Source organism: Misgurnus anguillicaudatus, chromosome 3, assembly GCF_027580225.2.
Source record: "Misgurnus anguillicaudatus chromosome 3, ASM2758022v2, whole genome shotgun sequence".
Lineage (NCBI taxonomy): Eukaryota > Metazoa > Chordata > Actinopteri > Cypriniformes > Cobitidae > Misgurnus > Misgurnus anguillicaudatus.
The window spans coordinates 39,176,874-39,198,768 of record NC_073339.2 but is presented as its reverse complement, the minus strand read 5'-3'; the positions used below and the strand labels follow the sequence as shown (position 1 = coordinate 39,198,768).

General features: G+C 36.9%; 1 protein-coding gene across 2 annotated transcripts in view; it reads right to left on the bottom strand.

The window, feature by feature from the left end:
* The window catches only part of grk4 (G protein-coupled receptor kinase 4), a 36,996-nt gene that overhangs the window by 2,862 nt on the left and 12,239 nt on the right, over nucleotides 1-21,895 (bottom strand). For both annotated transcript variants that reach the window (XM_055205867.2, XM_055205866.2), the window contains exons 2-11: nucleotides 20,596-20,691; nucleotides 16,587-16,699; nucleotides 14,325-14,402; nucleotides 14,047-14,147; nucleotides 10,675-10,767; nucleotides 10,483-10,546; nucleotides 10,141-10,281; nucleotides 3,516-3,706; nucleotides 2,046-2,083; nucleotides 409-498 (exon numbers count right to left, since the gene is read on the bottom strand). In XM_055205867.2, the coding sequence (XP_055061842.1) occupies nucleotides 409-498; nucleotides 2,046-2,083; nucleotides 3,516-3,706; nucleotides 10,141-10,281; nucleotides 10,483-10,546; nucleotides 10,675-10,767; nucleotides 14,047-14,147; nucleotides 14,325-14,402; nucleotides 16,587-16,699; nucleotides 20,596-20,691 (1,005 nt within the window). The remainder of the gene's footprint in view (nucleotides 1-408; nucleotides 499-2,045; nucleotides 2,084-3,515; nucleotides 3,707-10,140; nucleotides 10,282-10,482; nucleotides 10,547-10,674; nucleotides 10,768-14,046; nucleotides 14,148-14,324; nucleotides 14,403-16,586; nucleotides 16,700-20,595; nucleotides 20,692-21,895) is intronic.

The following is a 21,895-nucleotide window of genomic DNA, read 5'->3' as shown; positions in this document are numbered from 1 at the left end:
TGCAGACGCACTTTCGGCGACCCGAGTTCAAATCCCGGCTCGAGGTCCTTTGCCGATCCCGTACCCCTCTCTCCACCCTATACTTTCCTGTCCTCTCCTACCCTACTATCAGTGGTGTAGTGGTGTCTGGAGAAGTGGGTATACTCTAAATTTATGCCCCCAGTAGAAGTGGGTATATTCTTAATGTATGCCCCCAGTAGAAGTGGGTATATTCTTAATGTATGCCCCCAGTAGAAGTGGGTATACCCCATGCCATCAAATAAAGAGGTGGGTATACTCCGTATACCTGCGTATACCCTGCACTACACCACTGCCTACTATCTGTTGAATAAAGGCAAAAAATGCCCAAAAACATAACAAAAAAAAAAAAACACAACTGTAGAGATGTGGAATGGGATTGGAACTTACCCATATATCCCACCGTCCCAACGCGCCCTCGTATCGTTTCACCCTCTGGAATCTGGACAGCCAATCCCAGATCAGAAATACGAATGTGCCCTGTGGACCAGTATTACAACAATGTTAAAATAACCAGTATTACCATTCCCAACAAGCCCAAAGATGACACACTTGAGTGAAAAAATTTTCTCATGGGCAGAAATGCTCCAATTAAAGCGTAGGCGTAGTTTAACAAGTACGACTACATTTTTTCATTTTCTGACGAAAACGTTAAGCTGTCTTTAACTGTGCAATACTTTATAAGGCAATGCTAGAATGTTGAGGGTGGAATATTTCACTTTTATAAATAAATTCCTATAGTTTATTCACCCCCATGTCATCCAAGATGTTTATGTCTTTCTTTGTTCAGTCAAGAAGAATTTTTTTTTTTAACATTTCAGTATTTTTATCCATATAGTGAACTTTAGTGGACCTTAACAGGGTCTTATCTAGCAAACAATCGTCCTTTTTGCCCTCAAAAAATGTACTTTTAAACAATAACTTCTCATCTTGCACTAGCCGGGTTTGTTGTATGTGGAATGATACTAATAATGTCAGTGTATTGTTTAAAATGGTCCACTTTAAGTCCACTATTGGCGCTTTTCCATTGCATAGTACCCCATAATTTGGTTTGGGTCAGGTCGGGTCAGCTCACCTCACTTTGGCTTGGTTAGCTTTCCATCGAGTTTAGTAACACTTCCCAGTGGGAGGGATTGTAGGCGTGTCGTTATATTTGCGCTGCTAACTGCTGTGACATCATACAAGTAAGAGCGTCGTTGTACATTCCCATACATTCATTTATTTCTCAGTCCGCCACAAAAGTAAAATTGACCACCACAAATAGATGTTTGCACATCGCGTTTATTACTACCTCTTTCTCACATGACACAAACACTGCTGGCGTCAGTCGACGTGCTACGCTGAGCTTCATTTAAGTTGCATTTAAGCATATATGCGGACGTGTGCGTCGCGAATGTGCTGCCACAAACTGCAAGTCTGGAAGAAAACTGTTAAGGTGTTCCTGATTCTCAACCTGTGGATGTTTTTCATCGCTAAAAGGGAATTTGGGAACTTATAGCAGAGCACAGATGACAACATGTTTGCTCGAGACGGCGCAAGCTAGCACGAAGGTAAAGCTAATCTTTTACTTTATAGTGACCATGACGCTGGTAGTGACGATTCTCTCAGACCAGTCAGTGATCTACAGTGTTTTCACGTCACGTTTTGGTATCAGTTAGAGTCGCTTGGAACCTCGACCGAGGTGGTACTAAAAAAAAGTATTGGGTACTACATGCTGCACCCAGTTGAAAAGCTCACAAAAGTAAGTTGACCGAAACCAAACCGTGGGGTACTATGCAATGGAAAAGCGCCATATATGGAGAAAAATACTGGAATGTTTTCCTTTAAAAAACGTAATTTCTTCTCGACTGAACAAAAAAAGAAGACATAAACATATTGGATGACATGGGGGTGAGTAAATTAAATTAACTTAATCGACAATATTTGCATTCTGTCTGCTGCTAACTTTGCATTTCATTTAAACAGTTGGATTTTGATGGATCTAAATGGTATCATTTGTAAAATATAGTGATTAAAAAGCAGCTTACCACGGTCATCTAGGAGAATATTCTCAGGTTTGAGGTCTCTGGAAAAAAAATCACATAAGAAATGTGACCAAGTCTGTGAAATTCAGGTTAAAGTATCATAATCTAAATATTACAAGATTAGGACATATTGATTTCACATTGATTTTAATCTTTGACATGAACGTCCTCAGTCAATATTAAAGATATCAAGGCTATATTTTACATTTTGTAGGATGATGTTATGTAGTAAACAGTGAATCATAAATAAAAGAGTACATTTACAAACCGGATCACAAATTCTAAGAACGTCTAATAGCAAGAAATTCTGGGCATTTTTAACTTTTAGGGGTGGTTTTCCAGATAATAATTGTTTAAAAATGCATGTTTGAGTTGCTAAAAACTTGCTCTAACATATCTTAACATATATAAGTGCCATCGTTTTGTCCCAAGATGCACACCAGTATTGTTTTAATGTAAGGTTTGTTCGTAAAAACAAATTTAATGTCCTAATATAACTAAGGCCTAGTCCTGTATTAATCTAAACCCTGTCTGGGTAACAGCCCCTTATGGTAAAACATGAATAAAGATGATGAATTTATTTCATGGCTGTTCAACCCAAGTAATTCCATACACGTCCTCGTAATTTGCCTATTTTGAATGAAACACGCACCCTAAATAGCAAATTTGTATATATTTGATTCGCATGCTGCATGGTGCATGCCGAAATAGACTTTCATATTCAAAATCTAAATGCATTCAAATCTGGTGTGTCAGGCAAATGCTACATTGTCAAAATCTAGGCAAATATAATAAAAATACAAAACCATGAGGGTCAGTTTTTTGGAATTGGTATTTTTGCATTATCTAAATAAGCTGAATAAATAAGCTTTCCCTTCATTTATGGTTTGTCAGGATAGGAATATATTTGGCCAAGCTACAACCATTTCAAAAGATGCAATCTGAAGGTGCAATAAAAAATATTTAGAAAATCGCCTTCAAACTTGTCCAAACAAAGTCTTTCGCAACACATATTATTAATAATAAATACACTTTTTTATATTAATCCAGAAGAGAATCTAGGAGCGCTTCTTGCTGAAAGGACCACTTTGTGTGTCCCAGAAGGTGCTCTTGGTTGGGTTAGAACTAATATCTTATAAATCAGAATCCAAGGCACTACTTCCAGTTCAAAAATATAAAAAGCCTTTATTCTTTGAAGTAGTGCCTTGGATTCTGATTTATTACACTTTTTTATATATTTACTGTAGGAAATGTCCTAATGATTTTTGGATTTACAAAATGAACAATTATGACCCATGCAATGCATTGTTGGCTATTGCTACACATATACCCATGCAACTTATGACTGGTTTTAATGTCACATGCAAGATTTTTTTTTAAATATCCTCCTGTGCAATTTGAGTGCAGTGAAAGGTAAAACTCATCTCATCTTGTATTTCTCATGGCCAGCGTGAATAAAGGGAGCACACGCACCTGTAGACGATCCGCTCCCGATGCAGATCCTCTAAGCCACAGCAGATCTCTGCAGCGTAGAAAATGGCACGCTGTTCATCGAAGCCAGAGTTCCCCATGTTATAGATATGAAACTTGAGGTCACCGCCATTCATTATAGTCAACACTAAACAAAGTGCGTCCTTTGTCTCATATGCATAAGCCAAACTGACCTAAGAAGAACAGAGAAAGAGAGAGGTGCATTGTTATCTATTCATGAATTAAGGCAAGATACATCCAACTTTGTGGTGAATATACAAGTTAAACTTTGTTCACACTCAACTGGTAGTGCATTGTGTTAGCAAAGCAATGCAAGAGTCACAGGTTCAATTTGATTCCCAAAAGAACACATACTGATGAAAAATAAATATATAAGCATACCCGAGCTAATTCATTCATAAACTTGCTAATTCATATTAACACTATAAATTACTATAAATACCTTTGTTTGCACTAGGGATGCACCGATATGGAAATTTTGGCCGATACCGATAATTCTTTATATTTGGGGGCCGATAACCGATATATATATATATATATAGGCCGATAAATATTCATATTATTTTCACAATGAAAAACTCCCAGACCGCGGACATCTTGTCTTTGCGCTAGACTAGCATACTCTTCTTAAGCCGCAACACGTGTCATCTTCGTGCTATGTCACAGAAAGCACCAATCAAAACTCCACATGGCCAGCAATGAGCAAGTGAAGTGGGTCAACAAACCAAAATAATCCATCATTTATCGGCTTTCATTTATCTGCCTAATTTTGCTATCAGACCGATAACCGATAATATTACAAATAAGCAGTTATCGGCCGATAATGATATGTCGGCCGATATATCGTGCATCCCTAGTTTGCACAAAACCAGTCATAAGTAGCACGGGATCAATTCTACTTTTATGTGTAGTGTTGAGGTGTAATGCTACGTACACACCAAACGCAGGGCAATGCGTTGCTCGCTCTAGATTACTCGCGGGATTTAACTTCGTGTCATGCGAATTTTTCGCTCGAGTTGAATATTTTCAACTTGGGCGAAGACGCGTTTGAGGCGCGCCGCCCATATCGCGTCATTCGCATAACCCCACGCGAGGATGTTTATGATCGCGTCTTTGCATTGACTTTGTATGTAATCTACTCGTGCAAATGTATTTTAGCCATAGCCAACAATACATAGTATGGGTCAAAATAACAAAAATGTATTTATTATTAGTAATATGTGTTGCTAAGGACTTCATTTTGGACAACCTTAAAGGCGATTTCGATTTTTTTTTTTTTGCACCTTCTGATTCCAAATTTTAAAATAGTTGTATCTCAGCCAAATATTGTCCTATCCTAACAAACCATACATACATTTTCTTTTTAAATTGACCCTTATTGCTGTGGTTCTGGGTCACATTTGGGTATTACATTGTAATTATTATAGCACATCAGTAGAACAGTTACATTTTGATTGAATTTACATTTTTGCTTTCTCCATATTTTGTACTTATAATTTTAAGTACAGAAGCCACAGCTTGCTATTATTATGCCTTCACTGCAGCCTATTAACAAACTGTAACATCCTCTTAAAAGAACCACTGCGGAAATTGAAGACCACAGCGTAAAGGAGGGGTTCTCACCCTTCAGTTTAGTGGTTACACCCAATATTGTGGGTGGCTGGGTTTAAAAGATTACAGAACAAAGAGTAAATCCAACAATATGTTGATGCTTAACAGTGCGAAGCTGCAGATCAATAGGAGCATAAAAGCATTTATGCATATAATATTTATGTTTATATATACATACATACACGTGTATGCGGTATATATTTAAAGTCATCATGAAACGGAAGTAGCGACTGTCTTATTTTACCCGTCGTGACGTACAGTATATCAGAGTGAAACGGCTTCTGAAATTAGAAAAAAATGTAGGGCAGGGCTTGAATTCGTTTATCGAGAAATGACTACTCGGATGTTGTCAAAGGCCCCGCCCATAAATTATAGAGATTGCTTCAAGAAGGGGAGATTAAGGGAGTGTCTTGCATGTATTTTGTAAATGTAAGCGTCTCTTTTATCAGAAACGTTTTGACGCATGTGCAGCAGGCATTTATTTTGACAAAACACGTGATGCACATGGTTCACATGATGCAACAAACACATATTTTGAAAACATAAGCAACAAACACATGACACTCCGAACTTGCGCCCCTCGAATGAGCAGTCACGAGCCGCCACTCGTAGAAACCATGATCAACCTTATAAAGTACAATCTGCATAAACAAGTTGAAAGTAAAATTCATGTATTGACAGTATTAACTGCTGTTGTTAATAAATATCTAAAGTGTTTGTCTGGGGTTTTTATGTTTATCTTTTCAGTTAATTTTCTACACCCCTGCATCGCTTTTAATATATCTAATATATGTCTATCTATATCTATCTATCTATATTTATCTCTATTTCTATATCTATATTTATCTCTATTTCTATATCTATATCTATATCTATATCTATTTCTATATCTATTTCTATTTCTATTTCTATATCTATCTCTACTTCTATATCTATATCTATCTATTTCTATATCTATATCTATCTATTTCTATATCTATTTCTATATATCTCTATTTCTATATCTATCTATCTATCTATCTATCTATCTATCTATCTATCTATCTATCTATCTATCTCTCTCTATATCTATCTTTATATCTATCTATCTATCTATCCATCTATCTATCTATCTATCTATCTATCTCTATATCTATCTTTATATCTATCTCTATCTCTATATCTATATCAATCTACATCTCTATCTTTATCTATCTCTATATCTATATCTATATCAATCTACATCTCTATCTATATCTCTTTCTTTATCTATCTCTATCTATCTGTATATCTATTTCTATATCTATCTATCTATCTGTATATCTAATTCTATATCTATCTATCTATCTATCTATCTATCTATCTATCTATCTATCTATCTATCTATCTATCTATCTATCTATCTATCTATCTATCTATCTATCTATCTATCTAAATCTACATCTCCATCTCCATCTTTATCTATCTCTATATCTATCTCTATATCTATATCTATCTATATCTCTTTCTTTATCTATCTCTATCTATCTGTATATCTATTTCTATATCTATCTATATCTATCTATCTCTATATCTATACCTCTATGTATATCTATATCTATCTACATCTCTATCTTTATCTATCTCTATATCTATTTCTATATCTATATCTATATCTATATTTACATCTATATCTATCTATAGCTATCTATCTATAATATAAATTTTTATATTTATGCCTTACTAGAATGTTTTTCATGCACCTAAATATATTATATGATCAAAATCCTTAAGCCACAACCACAAAAAAATAAATAAATCCACACGGTTATCGTTTTCGTGATCAATCGTTGATGCCACTTTTGAGTACTCGAGAAATTGATTACTCGTGCCCAGTACATTCATAGAGCAAATCGTGTTTGATTTTTTAGATACGCTGCGCTTCTTGTACGGAGTGCGACCCCCTTTAAAGAGAGACAAAAAAGTTTCATGGTACAGGTTTGGTTGCTAGTTTGCAAATTAAGTGTTTTATTCTGAGCTTTTATTTAGTGATGTCTGCCCACAGATCTATTCTACTTTTATGTGTAGTGTTGAGGTGTAATGCTACGTACACACCAAACGCGGGGCATCGCGTTACTCGCTCTAGATTACTAGCGGGATTTAACTTCGTGTCATGCGAATTTTTCACTCGAGTTGAATATTTTCAACTTGGGCGAAGACGCGTTTGAGGCGCGCCGCCCATATCGCGTCATTCGCATAACCCCACGCGAGGATGTTTATGATCGCGTCTTTGCATTGATTTTGTATGTAATCTACTCGTGCAAATCGTTGAACTCGCGTCTGGTGTGAACCCACAGTAAGAGGTGTTGTTTCTACACTCTTCACTTATTAGCAAATACAGAAAAATGTTGTCTAAAAACTGCTCTGTATGGGAACTCAACCTAAGTGATGAACTTCATTACTTGTGTTTGTTTACAGATAACTTAATGGTAATGATAAAGTTGTATGCCACAACAGTTTGGCCTGTGCTACAAAACTTTTAACCTCTGTAGCACCAGGGCTATGTGCAAAAAAGTTAACGTACAGCCCTGCTATATATATATATATATATATACATATTGAGATGAGCGTGTGTGTGTGTGTGTGTGTGTGTGTGTGGGTTTAGTTGACTTGACTCTACTCTTTAAAGCTGCTGTTTGGTCAGTGTTGCCAGGCAACAGTGATGTTCTCATGTGTGAAGTAGTTCATGAGAAGCAACTGTTCCTGCCTTTAGCATGAACACACACACACACACACACACACACACACACACACGTGTTTATGTCTCTCTTTCTCTTTCTGTGTGTGTGTGTGTGTGTGTGTGTGTGTGTGTGTGTGTGTGTGTGTGTGTGTGTGTGTGTGTGCATGTGTAAGTGTGTGCATGTGTAAGTGTGTGTGCGTGCATGTGTGGGTGGATGAACAGAGGCTCAGGTGCTTTACAGATGTAGTGAAATGAGCAGAAGGAGATCAGGCCTGACATTACACTGAAGGCATTCTGAGCTGTGTGTGAGCATGAGTAGCTAGCTGGCATCTTTTAAAATCTCCATTTTATGAGGTGCAAAAAAGTTGTGACCAAATAAAAACTGTGAAAAAACTGTAATCAAAGCTATAATATAATAAGTAAGGAGTAATTAACAAAGGGCCATTGTGCACAAATAATCCACATCCAAGGTCATAATGCGGCACGACGCAAAGTGGTTATTTTAAGACTTGTCAGGCCAGGTGTGCGTTTATCAAAAAATAATACATACCCATTGAACATTTCACAACCAAATATAAAGCATTCACAGTCCCGTCATATGATGGAATAGTATTGGTGTATTAGTATTATTGTATATGTGACCCTGTCTGAGAAATCCAGGTTAAAGTCTTATAATCTAATTTTAAGAATATTATCATAGAAATAGTCTATAATATCAGTGGTTCCCAATCTTTTCATTTCAAGGCCCCCTAGTTGCCCACAACAATATTTAAAAGCCCCCCACTCACTCATTTTTTTCCAAATAAAATTAACTAGAGCCTGGAATGACTAGACAGATGTATATTCGCTACTAAAATGGCCAAAAAAATAAAAAACGTCTTTATTTTTGCTTGTTTTAGCTTATTTTAATGCTTGTTTTGTCCAATTTTTAATAATTTTAAGACATCTTAAGGCCCTCTTGGAAATCTGCTGAGGCCCCCCTGTAGACCCCGGCCCCCTGGTTGGGAAAACTGGTCTATATAATTTGATAGCTCTCTTATAAACCTTCTGTATGCATTCGATGGCTATCATAAAAAACAGATCAATATTTTTAGCTTATAATCTTTTTTACCAAAATGTGTCGTGCTAGGATTGACAACCATGACATCAAACTTGGTTGTTTTGATTCAAGGTTTAGACATTTCTACTTCTACCTCTGGAAAAATGAATGAGCAAAATACATCCCGACCACATTAAATTCTACTTAAAGAAAAAAAAAGTTTTTCAATATTTTACTATGTTCCCATATCAAATTAGACAAATTAACACATACCTATCTTACCTCAATCCGTGCACCCAATCCCCGTCCCGCGCGTCGTGAATGTGTCAGCACTCAGCCCAGCCCCATTCATTCCTTAGGATCCAAACAGGGATGAATTTAGAAGCCACCAATCACTTCCATTTTTTCCCTATTCAAAGATGTTACATGAGTAGTTACACAAGTAAGTATGGGGGCACAAAATAAAACTTTTGTTTGGAACCATAGGAATTAATGGGGCTAGGCCAAATGCTAACACATTCAAGAAGCGCTGCACAAAGATTAAGTGCACGCATTGAAAAAAGATAGGCATGCACTAATTCAACCAACCTGAGGCAAAAACATAGTAAAATATTGAAAAACTGGTGTTTTCCTTTAATAAGTTAAACGTCTCATGGGCCAAAAAGGTCTCTTGTAACAATTTTTATAAAGAGTTGAATGTTTTTTTGAACTATATTTTTTCTTCAAACATTTATCACAAAGCACAAAATCTTGACAATTTTAACAGTTTTTACAGACAAACACAAAGATAATATATAAAACACATAACAATTCAACCGTATCAGGGAAGTGGTTTAAATCTATTAAAGTGTGTTGTGATTTTTAGGTTGTTTAAGTGATGCATGTTTTATTTACAAATCATTTCGGTATTAGAATAGCTTTAAATCTTCTTCTTGCACAGCAAGAAGTCTGAGGAATGTTTATCACTGACATTTTGGATCATATCCAAACAGCTGTTTCAAAGCAGCGATCTCTCTGTGACTGAACTACTCAGGAGAAAATTATTCAATTCAAAACATTTGAACTACTTTTTGGACAAGACTGAACATCAGAGGAAGAGATTTTACTCTTACAAAGCAGGAAAAATCGTAATGAGAACCTGATGGAGACTATCACAGAGATTCATAGCACAAATGATATAGACAACACAAACATGCAATCGTGACTGAAGAGATTGAATTAAAAGTAAAAGTGAGGAATAAAAAGAAAGTAGTACTTACTACAAAACTACTGTTAACTTTTTCTAAAATGCGTTTTTCATTTAATGCCATTGCTTCACCTTTTCTTTTCTTCACTCGCTTCTTCTCCAGCTTTTTACAGGCGTACATCTTACCAGTGGCACGAACCTGGCAGGCACAAACCTGAAGATCCACCGAGAAATAAATGTTTAAGGGCCAATTCACCCAAATAATTCTGGCATTATTATAGGCCAGACATGGAAAATTCAGACTATAGCTCATAAGTCAAATACACTTTTCTGACCTTGAACTCATCAATGTAAATTGTTGTTGTATGGCATGTAAATACGTAATAGTTTAGGTAAATACAGAAACCAAACTCACCTCACCAAATCCGCCCTTTCCCAACACCCTGTAGTGTCTAAATGTGTTTTTGGTTACTGGTTGCCTGTAAATGAAATGCATATATAAAAAAAATTAACCACAACGTAGAAATCCTAATTATAAGAGGCCTTACTGGACTGGGTGTGGTTATGTAAATGAGAGCCAATCAGAATGGCCGACGGAGACGCTCACCTCTCTAACCATTTCCACTGGAGGAAACGCGAGAAGTACATTGTCTCCTGATACGCCGAGAAAGGAGCTCCACCTAAATATTCACGAACTATCCTAAAAAAAGAATGAGAAAATGACAGCATGAGAAAGATGCAAAAACTTTTCATGCAAAGTGATGCATACAGCACACCTACATCAGTAGGTTTCTGACTGACTAAAAATATCTGGGCCAAATGGGTAATATTTCCTCTGACACGTCAATGTTCAGTGTTGCGTGATTTGGTTTTTATTCACAGCATTTTTAAAAGGACAAAATTGTCAAAAATGGTCCCTATCTGTCACTGGGGCAGTACCTTTTATTACGGTCCTAATATGTACCATTTAGGTACAGATATGTATACATTAATAGTACAAAATGAGGTACTAATATGCACTCTTTGGTGCCAATGTGTACCTCTGAGGTACTAATATGAACTCTTCAGATGTAAAAGTGTACATTTTGATAAAGCCTTCCTCAGCTAGCACCTTTGCTAATGTAATAATAGGTGGTATATGACTATGATTGTTAGCTAGTCTGTAACACTGAAAATATATAAAAGTGTAAAAGAGTCTGATGCATCTTATGCTGTCATATGCTCTCACAATATCACATTCAAATATATGAACGCTAGCAAACTCTGTGCCCATAGAGATTTAACAGGAAGGATTAAAGTACTCCACCTCACCCCCTGTCAAAGAGAAAGGAAGTGTAAACTAAACAAAACTCAAACACACATCACATGTTTACATTTCTGAGACCCACAGCGGGACTACATCTAACGGTTTATTACCATCTATTACAAAGTCTTCTCGAAAAAAAATACTAGTGCAAACCTTAATTTAACTGTAAAACAGTCTTATGGGTGTAGATCGCAGTCTGTGGTAAGTTTTGTTATAAGAATCCGAACGGAAATAAATGTACGCGACTAGCACGTGAATAAACGCAAACCAGCAGACTGCATCTTATGTCTTAACAATCAAAAATTATAAACCTACAACTATTCTACATTAAGGTGAAACTTAAAGGATTAGTCCATTTTATATTAAAAAAATCCAGATAATTTACTCACCACAATGTCATCCAAAACGTTGGTCTTTCTTTGTTCAGTCCAGAAGAAAAGATGTTTTTTGAGGAAAACATTCTAGGATTTTTCTCATTTTAATGGATTTTAATAGACCCCAACACGTAACAGTTTTAATGCAGTTTAAAATTGCAGTTTCAACGCAGCTTCAAAGGACTAAACGATCCCAAACGAGGCATAAGGGTCTTATCTAGTGAAACAATGTCATTGTTGGCAAAAAAATAAAAAATATGCACTTTTAAATCACAACTTCTCTTCTTCCTCCGGCTGTGTGACCTCACATAATTGCGTAATGACGTGGAAAGGTCACGTGTTACATATATGAAACACACATTTGCGGACCATTTTAAACAATAAACTGACACAAAGACAATAATTAGTATCATACCACATACAACATCGTCGGAATGGTCCTCTTTCTCAACACTTGTAAACACCTGGGGCGTAGTTTCGATACGTCATCCGTAACCTCTTGACGAGATGATGTATTACGTGAGGTCGCACTGGCACGTCACAGGACCAGAGAAAGCTGATAAGTTGTGGTTTAAAGGTGCATCTTTTTATTTTCTTGCCAAAAATGACAATCGTTTCCCTATATAAAACCCTTATGCCTTGTTTGAGATCATTTAGAGTCCTTTGAAACTGCAATTTTAAACTGCATTAAAACTGTTACGTGTTGGGGTCCATTAAAGTCCATTAATATGAGAAAAATCCTGGAATATTTTCCTCAAAAAACATAATTTCGTCTCGACTGAACAAAGAAAGACATCGACGTTTTGGATGACATGGTGGTGAGTAAATTATCTGGATTTTTTGGGAAAATTGACTAATCCTTTAATGCACAAGTACTAATGGTATGTGCACACCAAAAAACAAATGTAATTATTTGCGTGAGTAGATTACATACAAAGTCAATGCAAAGACGCAAATAGAGGCAAATTCGTGACATAGGAGACACGATTGCCGTGAACATTCAATATTCAGGCTGAGTCTAAATACTTGGTGTTTCGAGTCAGTCGGTAGTAAGATTTCAGTACTGCTGGATCTTACAGAAATTATATTATACCAAATATTATACCCTAACCCCAACCAAAGTTTAAAGTTTGAGCACTTGACATAAAGTACACTTTTGTCATGTAAACAGACTAAAAACACCAAGTATTTAGTGAAAGGCCAATATTTGCCTCAATCGTGAAAAAAATGTCAACTCAAGCGACAAGCCAATCAGCAAAGAGTTTATGGACACGTCTGGTCTGACAAGTCCAGCTGTAACAGAAATTCGAAAAACAACATTGTTTTTATTCGCGCAAGTGACACAAAAAAACTAAAATCCTTCGAGTAATTTTGAGCGAGTAACGCAATGTGCATATCCGCTCCGCTTTTGGTGTGCACACACCATAACTTCCTGTGTCATTGCATGTGTACGCGTGTATTACTGAAGACTGTGTTTCACTACCTCCTATATTTGCAAAAATGTGCAGTATACAAGAGAGTGCGTTGTTTCCGATGTAGTATCTCACTATGTAATGCACTTAACATGACCTGTCTAGTTTGCCAAATGAACATTAAAGGAAACGTTCAAAAGACTTTTTTAAGAAGTCAAATAAATCTTTGGTGTCCCCAGAGTACATATGTGGAGTTTTAGCTCAAAATACCATATAGATCTTTTATTATAACATGTTAAAATTGACACTTTGTAGGTGTGAGCAAAAGTGTTTAGTTTTTGGAGTGTCCTTTAAAATGCAAATGAGCTGCACTAAATGTCAGTGCCGTGGTTGGATAGTGCAGATTAAGGGGTGGAATTATCCCCTTCTGACATCACAGGGGGAAACAAATTTCAATGACCTATTTTTTTTACTTGTTTGCAGAGATTGGTTTACCAAAACTACATTTTCTTGGTTGATAGAAGCACTGGAGACCCAATTATAGTACTTAAACATGAAAAAAGTCACATTTTCATGATATGTCCCCTTTAAGTAATATCTGCTAAAATTTCCAAAATGATCATTGAAAACCAATCTCAATCTGATACAAAACTTGACTCGTCCATTCTGACTCATTGAGTCTGAATGGTCCATCATAACATATTGTGTATTGTTTTGCACACTATTTTACTACCACTACAATTTTTTTTTTTTAATCAAGTGACCCCAAACGTTTAACTGGTAGTGTGTGTTTTAATAACAGCAGCCAATGCACATCAAATGACAGAAACAGTTAGGCCAGAAAATGGCCACCTGGACCAACTTGGTTTTAAAGCATGAGTTGTTACCTAGTAAACTCCTGGAAGAGCTCTTTACATGGAGTCTGCTCCAGTTTTTGCCTGCATTCCCCCACCACGTCCTGAGAAATGTCTGGTAGATGAGCTGCTGACTACAAGGGGAAAAAGAGCACGAGAGGGAGAGAGGAAAAACAGGAAGAGGGGTTGATAGAAAACAGTGTGTTATTCCAATGTTCCAACATTAATTCGGTACAGAAAATTTTTCAGGGCACGTGCATGCACGAGTGTCAGAACAGGTGTGCGTAGGAATAAATTACATAAATATTTACCCCGTTATTAAAATATGTGTCTAAAATATTTAAACCGAAGTCTCTTCTCTTCTCATCCGGAGCCACCTGATACATCGCCTAAACAAACACACGCAAATAATTCAGAAATGAGGGATATATACTGGAAATCAGAAGTTATAGTCGGTAAGAGCAAAGCTTGTCAAACATGAGTTTAGTTACAGAAAGAGTAACAGTTTATGGGTGATTCTGTTACTATAGGCTAATAAACAATACATGTGTTTACTCTGTAGGTATTTAAATTCAATAAGAGATACAAATGAGGAGCTCAGACGCAAAAGCAGCTAAGTGCCCCCTCTGTCAAAAATAAGATATTAACCGAATGCTCTTGTCATGCATCATACGTTAATCAAATACTTTCACTTCAAATCCACATAATACCATCATTAGGCCATTTAGGAATAGAGAATTGTTGGCAGAATCTGCTAAACCCCACGTTGATTTTTAGCAAAGTACTCTAAGTGCACAAAAAAGAATTGAATAAACAATGGCACCCAAGACCACCATGGATTACATTCCAACTTTCCCTTGCGAGTACCCGGACCTTAATACAACCCGAACGTGGCACTGACATAGATCACAGCGCCCCCTAATGTGTGGTTCTGTTTCTTTAATTTTACATTCTGACTTCACCATTTTCACATTTGCAGTTTTTCTAGTTGCATCTTTAGTGGTTTTAAAAATGTGCCGTGTATTAGGGTTGTACCAATAGACAATAGTCAGACATATGGACGATAGCGAGCCTTCGTAACGATAACAGGCATGTTTGCTCATTATAGTTTTAAATATGATTATCATCATAGCTTCACATCAACATGCACACTGCATGCTTTTCCTCAGATGAGAGGGTTTGCGGGCGAGAGAGCTTGTACCGTGCGGTACGGATTCCTTCTCGCACCTGAACTTGTAATGCACACGTCTTGGATTCTTGCTCGGACCTGAAAGTGCGCGCTGTGGCATGAATTCCTTCTCACACCTGAACATGTTATGCGCATGTCTTGGATTCTTGCTCGGATCTGAACGGGCCCACCGCGGCATGGATTCCTTCTCGCACCTGAACTTGTAATGCGCACGTCTTGGATTCTCTCGGACCTAAGCTTGTAATACGCACAGCTCTGATATTTCCTTGCACTAGAGAGGTTGTTAGGCATGCAGGGGTTTAAAACCAGCGAGTGTTTTGGTCCCGCTCCCTGGCACGCAGGATATTTCAGAGCACCTGGGCTTTATTGACGCGCTCTGATTTATGGCATCAGTTTTAAGAAGGTTGCGGTCGTGACAGTGTTGCCCTTAGAATAAATCAGTTTTTTTGTCCACCAATTAAGTGGCTTCATAAATTAGTACAAAATGAACAAATAAATAAATTAGTAAACTATTAATTCGCCCGATCTCACAGGCGATAGGATGATCTCACTATGGGGCATATCGCACAACACTACGGTGTACGTACAGTACGCGTGCACTCTTCTGATGACGAAAATTGCATCACACGCATTGTACGCGGACCCTTGCATATTCATAAAAAATGAATATACACTCACCGGCCACATTTTAACCCTAGACATGGTTGTGCGTGAAAATCCCTGTAGATCAGCAGTTTCTGATCAGCCCAACAACCATACCATGTCAAAGTCACTTAAATCACCTTTCTTCCTCATTCTGATGCTCGGTTTGAACTGCAGCAGATCGTCTTGACCATGTCTACGTGCCTAAATGCATTGAGTTGCTGCCATGTGATTGGCTGATTAAAAATTTGCATTAACGAGCAGTTGGACAGGTTTACCTAATAAAGTGGCCGGTGAGTGTATTTCTGCCTTTATAGTTTGCAAATAATGTGTATATTATAGCAGTGGTGTAGGTGTATAAGCGTATTATATGTGTAATATTTTTGACAGCTTTCTATGTTAATCTAGAAATTAAGTCATTTAAAGTCCTCAAGAAGGTAGGGGAGGGAGTTATCTCTTCATAGATCATCTTTAGTCATTATAAGAGGTTGGATCCAACATTTTCAAAACTTTTTAATTAGCTATTTACTATCAATACAAAGAACTAAAAGAAAAATAAATCCCTTTTCACCGCTGGTAATGCAAAGTGCCAGTTTAGTTACAGAATCACCCATGTTTGATTATAGAGACAGCTTTCAGGTGGAGGCATGTGTGTGCCAGTGTAAAGCAGAAATGGAAAGTGAGTAAATGTAAGGGAAGCTTCACGTAGGCCAGCATGTGTATTTGTGCTGTGATTTTTTACCACAGAATCCAGGAACTCGATGCACCGTCGTAACTTAGGCTGAGTGTCACAGTACTGACGAAACAACTGACGACCAATTGGTTGCTTCTCACAAAGGCTGGTGTAATCTCTCTCTGTGAAAAGAGAAAGTTAGCATGGTCAGTGTGTTATTATTTTTAACAGTTATTTAAAGGGGTCATGCTAAACATTGAATTTCCCCTGACCTTTTGAAATCATTGCACTATGAAAACAATGCAACTTTATATACTGTAACTTTCAAGCCAAAAATTACATTCATTAAAACTGATCTGCAATATGACCTTCTGTACTTCCGTAACCTGACCACCCACAGTTGTATGTCAATGATCAAGTAAAATAAATAGGGAGTAAAGTAATAACAAGGAAGTAGGAAAGACACTTTTATTACCAAACAGTAGAAGACGACAATACTGTTATTCTGTTACTATAATTGAAGATGAAGTTTTGTATTAAATTAATAAGCAGACACAGTGTATGTGTGTTTATTAAACAAGTTTCAAGTTTAAAGGGACGCTCCACTTTCTCTAAAAAAAAAAAACCTAATTTTCAAGCTCCTCTAGAGTTAAACATTTGATTTTCATCGCCCTGGAATCCATCCAGCCGATCTCCTGGTCTGGCGCTACCACTTTTAGCATAGCTTAGCATAATCCATTGAATCTTAGACCATTAGCATCACGCTAAAATATAACCAAAGAGTTTTGAAATTTTTCCTATTTAAAACTTGACTCTTCTGTAGTTACATTGTGTATTAAAACTGACGCAAAATTTTAATTTGCAATTTTCTAGGCCGATATAGTTAGGAACTATACTCTCATTCTGGCGTGATAGTCAAGGACTTTTCTGCCGTAACATGGCTGCAGGAGACTCAATGACATGTGATGCAGTTTACGAAAATAGTCATCTGCTATTGAAAGTTACCAAGGGGACTATTTTCGCGCACTGCGTAATATCATTGCACCTGCTGCAGTCACGCCACGGCAGCAAAGTCCCTGATCACCACGCCAGAATGAGAGCACAGTTCCCAGCCACATCGGTCTAGAAAAATTGCAACTTTATTAAAATTACTTACATTTTCTTTCGGTCTTAGTACACAATGTAACTACAAAAGAGTCAAGTTTTAAATAGGAAAAATATAGAAACTCTTTGGATATTTTTGAGCGCGATGCTAATGGTCTAATCAGATTCAATGGATTGTGCTAAGCTATGCTAAAAGTGGTACCGTGCCAGACCTGGAGATCGGATTCCAAAACGGACCAAATCAAATGTTGGGGAGCTGGAAAAAGCATATTTTCAAAAAAGTGGAGTGTTCCTTTAAGAGCAAGATACAATAATATTGCTTCACTGAATTCCATTGTAGAAAAAAATAATACCATGGAAGTGAATAGCGCCCCAGATCAGTTTGATTATTCAAATATCTTCTTTTGTGCTCAGCAGAATAAAGAAATGCATACAGGTTTGGAACAACTTAAGGGAGAGTAAATGACAAAATTTTCATTTTTGGATGAACGATTGAGTGATTGGGTGAAAGTCTTAAAGTCACAGCAGCCCAATCCAACAAAACTCACAAATAACAACCATTTAATTCTAAGTGTCAGACATAGTGACAAAATGATCATGTAAAACTAAATTATGACTGTTTTTGGTGCAAACATCCTCGATTAACATTCTAAGTGGACCTCAGGGAAATACTAAAATGACCTAAAAATGCATGACATGACACTTTATTGAGATATTTCCTTCACACAAAGTGCAAAGCAAGGGTACAAGGCTACACTGTAAAATAGGAAGGAATTGGCGTACAGTCAGCAAGCATACGGTCACATCCACAACACTATGTAAATCACAGTAATGGTGAGGAGAGAGCTTAAGTTGAGCCCTTGTGGCGCAGGACTCTCTGGAACATTACGGCCCTGGTGCATTCTGGGCCAAGAGGAAACAGACTCAGCCGGGACCCCTTTACTGTGCCAAGATCCGCAGCTGTCTGACGCAAACACACACACCTGCCCACATATCGGCATACATTTTTTACTGAAAGCAACATTATAAGTGGTATAAACCATGCCCTTTAATGAGGAACAGATAATATTTATAGTTAGTCTGGTCCCAGACAGTTCATGTACGACCCAAAGACATCATTTGGTAAGCATTATGTTATGAATATTGGGAACAAAAACATGTGCTAGGCATCTTATAAAGAGCAGATTTACATACATCAAGTCATAAACCTCTCCGTTGAATGCCGTTATGACATCCGACATGTAACGTCTTCAAGATGTAAACATGCATCAGAAGTAAATGTGCTGCCAGGGGGTTTTGTAAACCATACAATGACCTAATCCTTAAATCAACTGAATCAGAATTAAAGTTTTAATGTGAATGGTGTCCCAGCTGCAAATCCCTTGAGGAAGTTATGCGTGAAAACTTGAGCAGTTTCTGAACTATTTTTTACCAACAACCCTGGAAAGTCATTGAAAGTCAACTAAATCTCATTTGTTCCCCATTTTTTGGTTTGAACGTCAGGGTTGCACCAACAGAGATTCAAAGTAGTCCTCCACAATACTGACATTGTAATGTTTTATTTTTCTGCGGTAATTGCGATATGAGAAATACTGGATGACTACTACATATTTTTGTATCCACCTTTTTCTCGAACGTGGAAGTAAGAAATGTGATGTATTTCCCTTCTTTGTGCGAGACTTCCGGTTCAATAGCCAGCCGGTAGAAAACAGTGTCGTGGGAGCACGCATAAAACATGATTTAAACAGTATTTACTACACCTGCCATGTATGAACCAGTGTGAGGATGAAATTAAGAAGTGGCTTGATATATGAAGATATATTCAATCATTTTGTGTTTTTGATCGAGGGTGACGGGTCTTCAAAAGCACAGAGACATACCAGTATCTTTACAATGGGAAAGTCAGTCGAGTGTTTGTACATGGATTTTACAAAGACTTTGTGTTTTTAATTTTTCAGGGGCTGGTTTCAAATGTCACAACTGTCCGTCTGGTGTGAGTTTTTTAAACTGCAATTTTTAATGGACTTGTTTATGGCGACACGTCGAGCAGTATCTTTCTCATTCAACACATTGCAAGTTATTTGAACAAACCACAATAAACATATTAAACTACTACATGTATTAAGTATTGTTTTCGTTTTATGAAAATATTATTACATTGCTTTTTACGCACTAGTTGGAGACATGATCTTATGAAATTATTTGCTTACTTTTTAAAGTATTTGCTTTTTCATTTAAAACATAACAAAAGTACATGCAAAAACATTACGAACTATTATAAACAACTAATATAAACATGAACTAAAAGCAGATTATGTCGTATATATTCTGTACTGTAATAGCATTTTGTAATAATATATAGTAGCAGTATAAATAAATCTGCATATTTTTATCAGCATAATATAACAGCTCTTGTGCATGTATTATGGTAAAAAAAAATGTTTTGTAGAGATTTACTGCGTTTGTATTAGCTATTATGGCAACCCCTAACTGCACAAATTATATCGGTCTTCTTGGATTTCATAATAAACATTAAGCAGACAGTCAAAACGGCACACTTGTGTCCTTCGCAATAGACTACCATTAGCTTTAGTGGCTCACCGGAAGTCATAAACAAGAAAGCTCAAAAATGGCGGCGCCCACATTTACGTCAAGAAACAGGTGGATAGCTCATACTTTTTTTTTTAGAGAATTTTGTGATTTCCCTCTGTCGCTTGACACTGTTTTCATCTGGCAAAGGCATCTGAAATAGTTTTGAAATAAATGTACTGGATGTTCTAACTTTTGCAGAAGCGCACATTGCGACGTTGATGCTGAAACGATTCAAAGCCAATTTCTTCTAGTCTCCATGTTTAACTGATTCATTGAACGTCTGAATACAAATTTAAACAAAAGGTCAATTCTGTGGCATTGGACATTTTTAATAGCTTATTCCCAACTAATTTCTGAATGGTCTTGAACACATTCTTCTTACCAATGGTGCGTCTCAGCTCCTCACACTGACTGATATGTGGCAGTTTCAGCATCTCCTTCCATTTCTTGCTCCGTCCATTCCGCTTCCCACCTCCTCCTATGACAAAAAAGGAAGTTAAAGAAAGTTATTCCAGTGTTAATGTCTGCACTAGAGATTTTTATTGTTTATAATTCATATATTGTTCATTTAAAAGTTTCTAAGTGTTTTGATGATTGTTTAACTGCAAGAGAGGCTTTGACAGATACACTGAAAAAAAATATTCATTGAATTTAATAAATTTTTTTAAGGTAAGTGGTTGCAATCAATTTATTTAGGCTATACATTTGAACAAAAAAGATTAGTAACATAAAATAAAATATAAAACTTTTGTTTGAATGTAGCCTAAATAAATTGATTGCAACCACTTACCTTAAAAAAATTGATTAAATTCAATGAATCATTTTTTTCAGTGAGCTCCGTCTAGCAGACATCCTGTGTCTTTGTAAAATAGCAAGTGTGCAAGAGAGCAATAAAATGTCAATGATTATCTTAAAAAACATGTGGTGGAGGTGTGAATTGTTCTGCATAGGCAGCTCTACCTTTAAACACATAGACAACCTAAAAGGGCTTTGAGCTTTTAGACAGAAATTCACTGTGGTCATTGCTCCGAAGATCTTGTAAAATCGTCGACCACAACATGTCTCCATTCACACATTAGTCCCTTTCACACATAAAGTTTTTACTGGTAATTTAATGGTAAATTGCAGTTAAAAGATGTGTGAAGAGAACATTTCTGGTAAATCAGTGCTGCCATTTTACCAGTAAAAGATGTTGTAAATTATCAGTAATTTACCTGTAAGCACTATGTGTGAACAATAAATAAAGATTACCCGCATTTAGAACAGACGACGTCAGAGCGCACTGACAGCTTCGGGCCAATCATAACGTTTTGACACAGATGATGCGTTTACCCTCGCACTGTTTACGGACGTTTCCACACACACGCTGCTTAAAAATCGATCACACCTGAAGTTAACGTCCACACTTCTTCACCAAAGTTGTTTAAAACAGCTTATCATCTATTTGCCGAATTGCAGACGTCCTTAGCACACCCTTTGTGAAGCCTAATTTGCAAACAGTACTGTTGTTTAAGACGCAGGTTCCATTTGAAGTCGCCTAATGCAATGTTGTTTGGTCACGAGCAACTTCGTGACCATCAGGGTCAAAATTCGGACCATGGATATGAAGTCATAACCCACTATTGTTTACGAATACAACACTGAGCTCACCGCGCACTACAGGTAACTTCCGCTTTATCTTC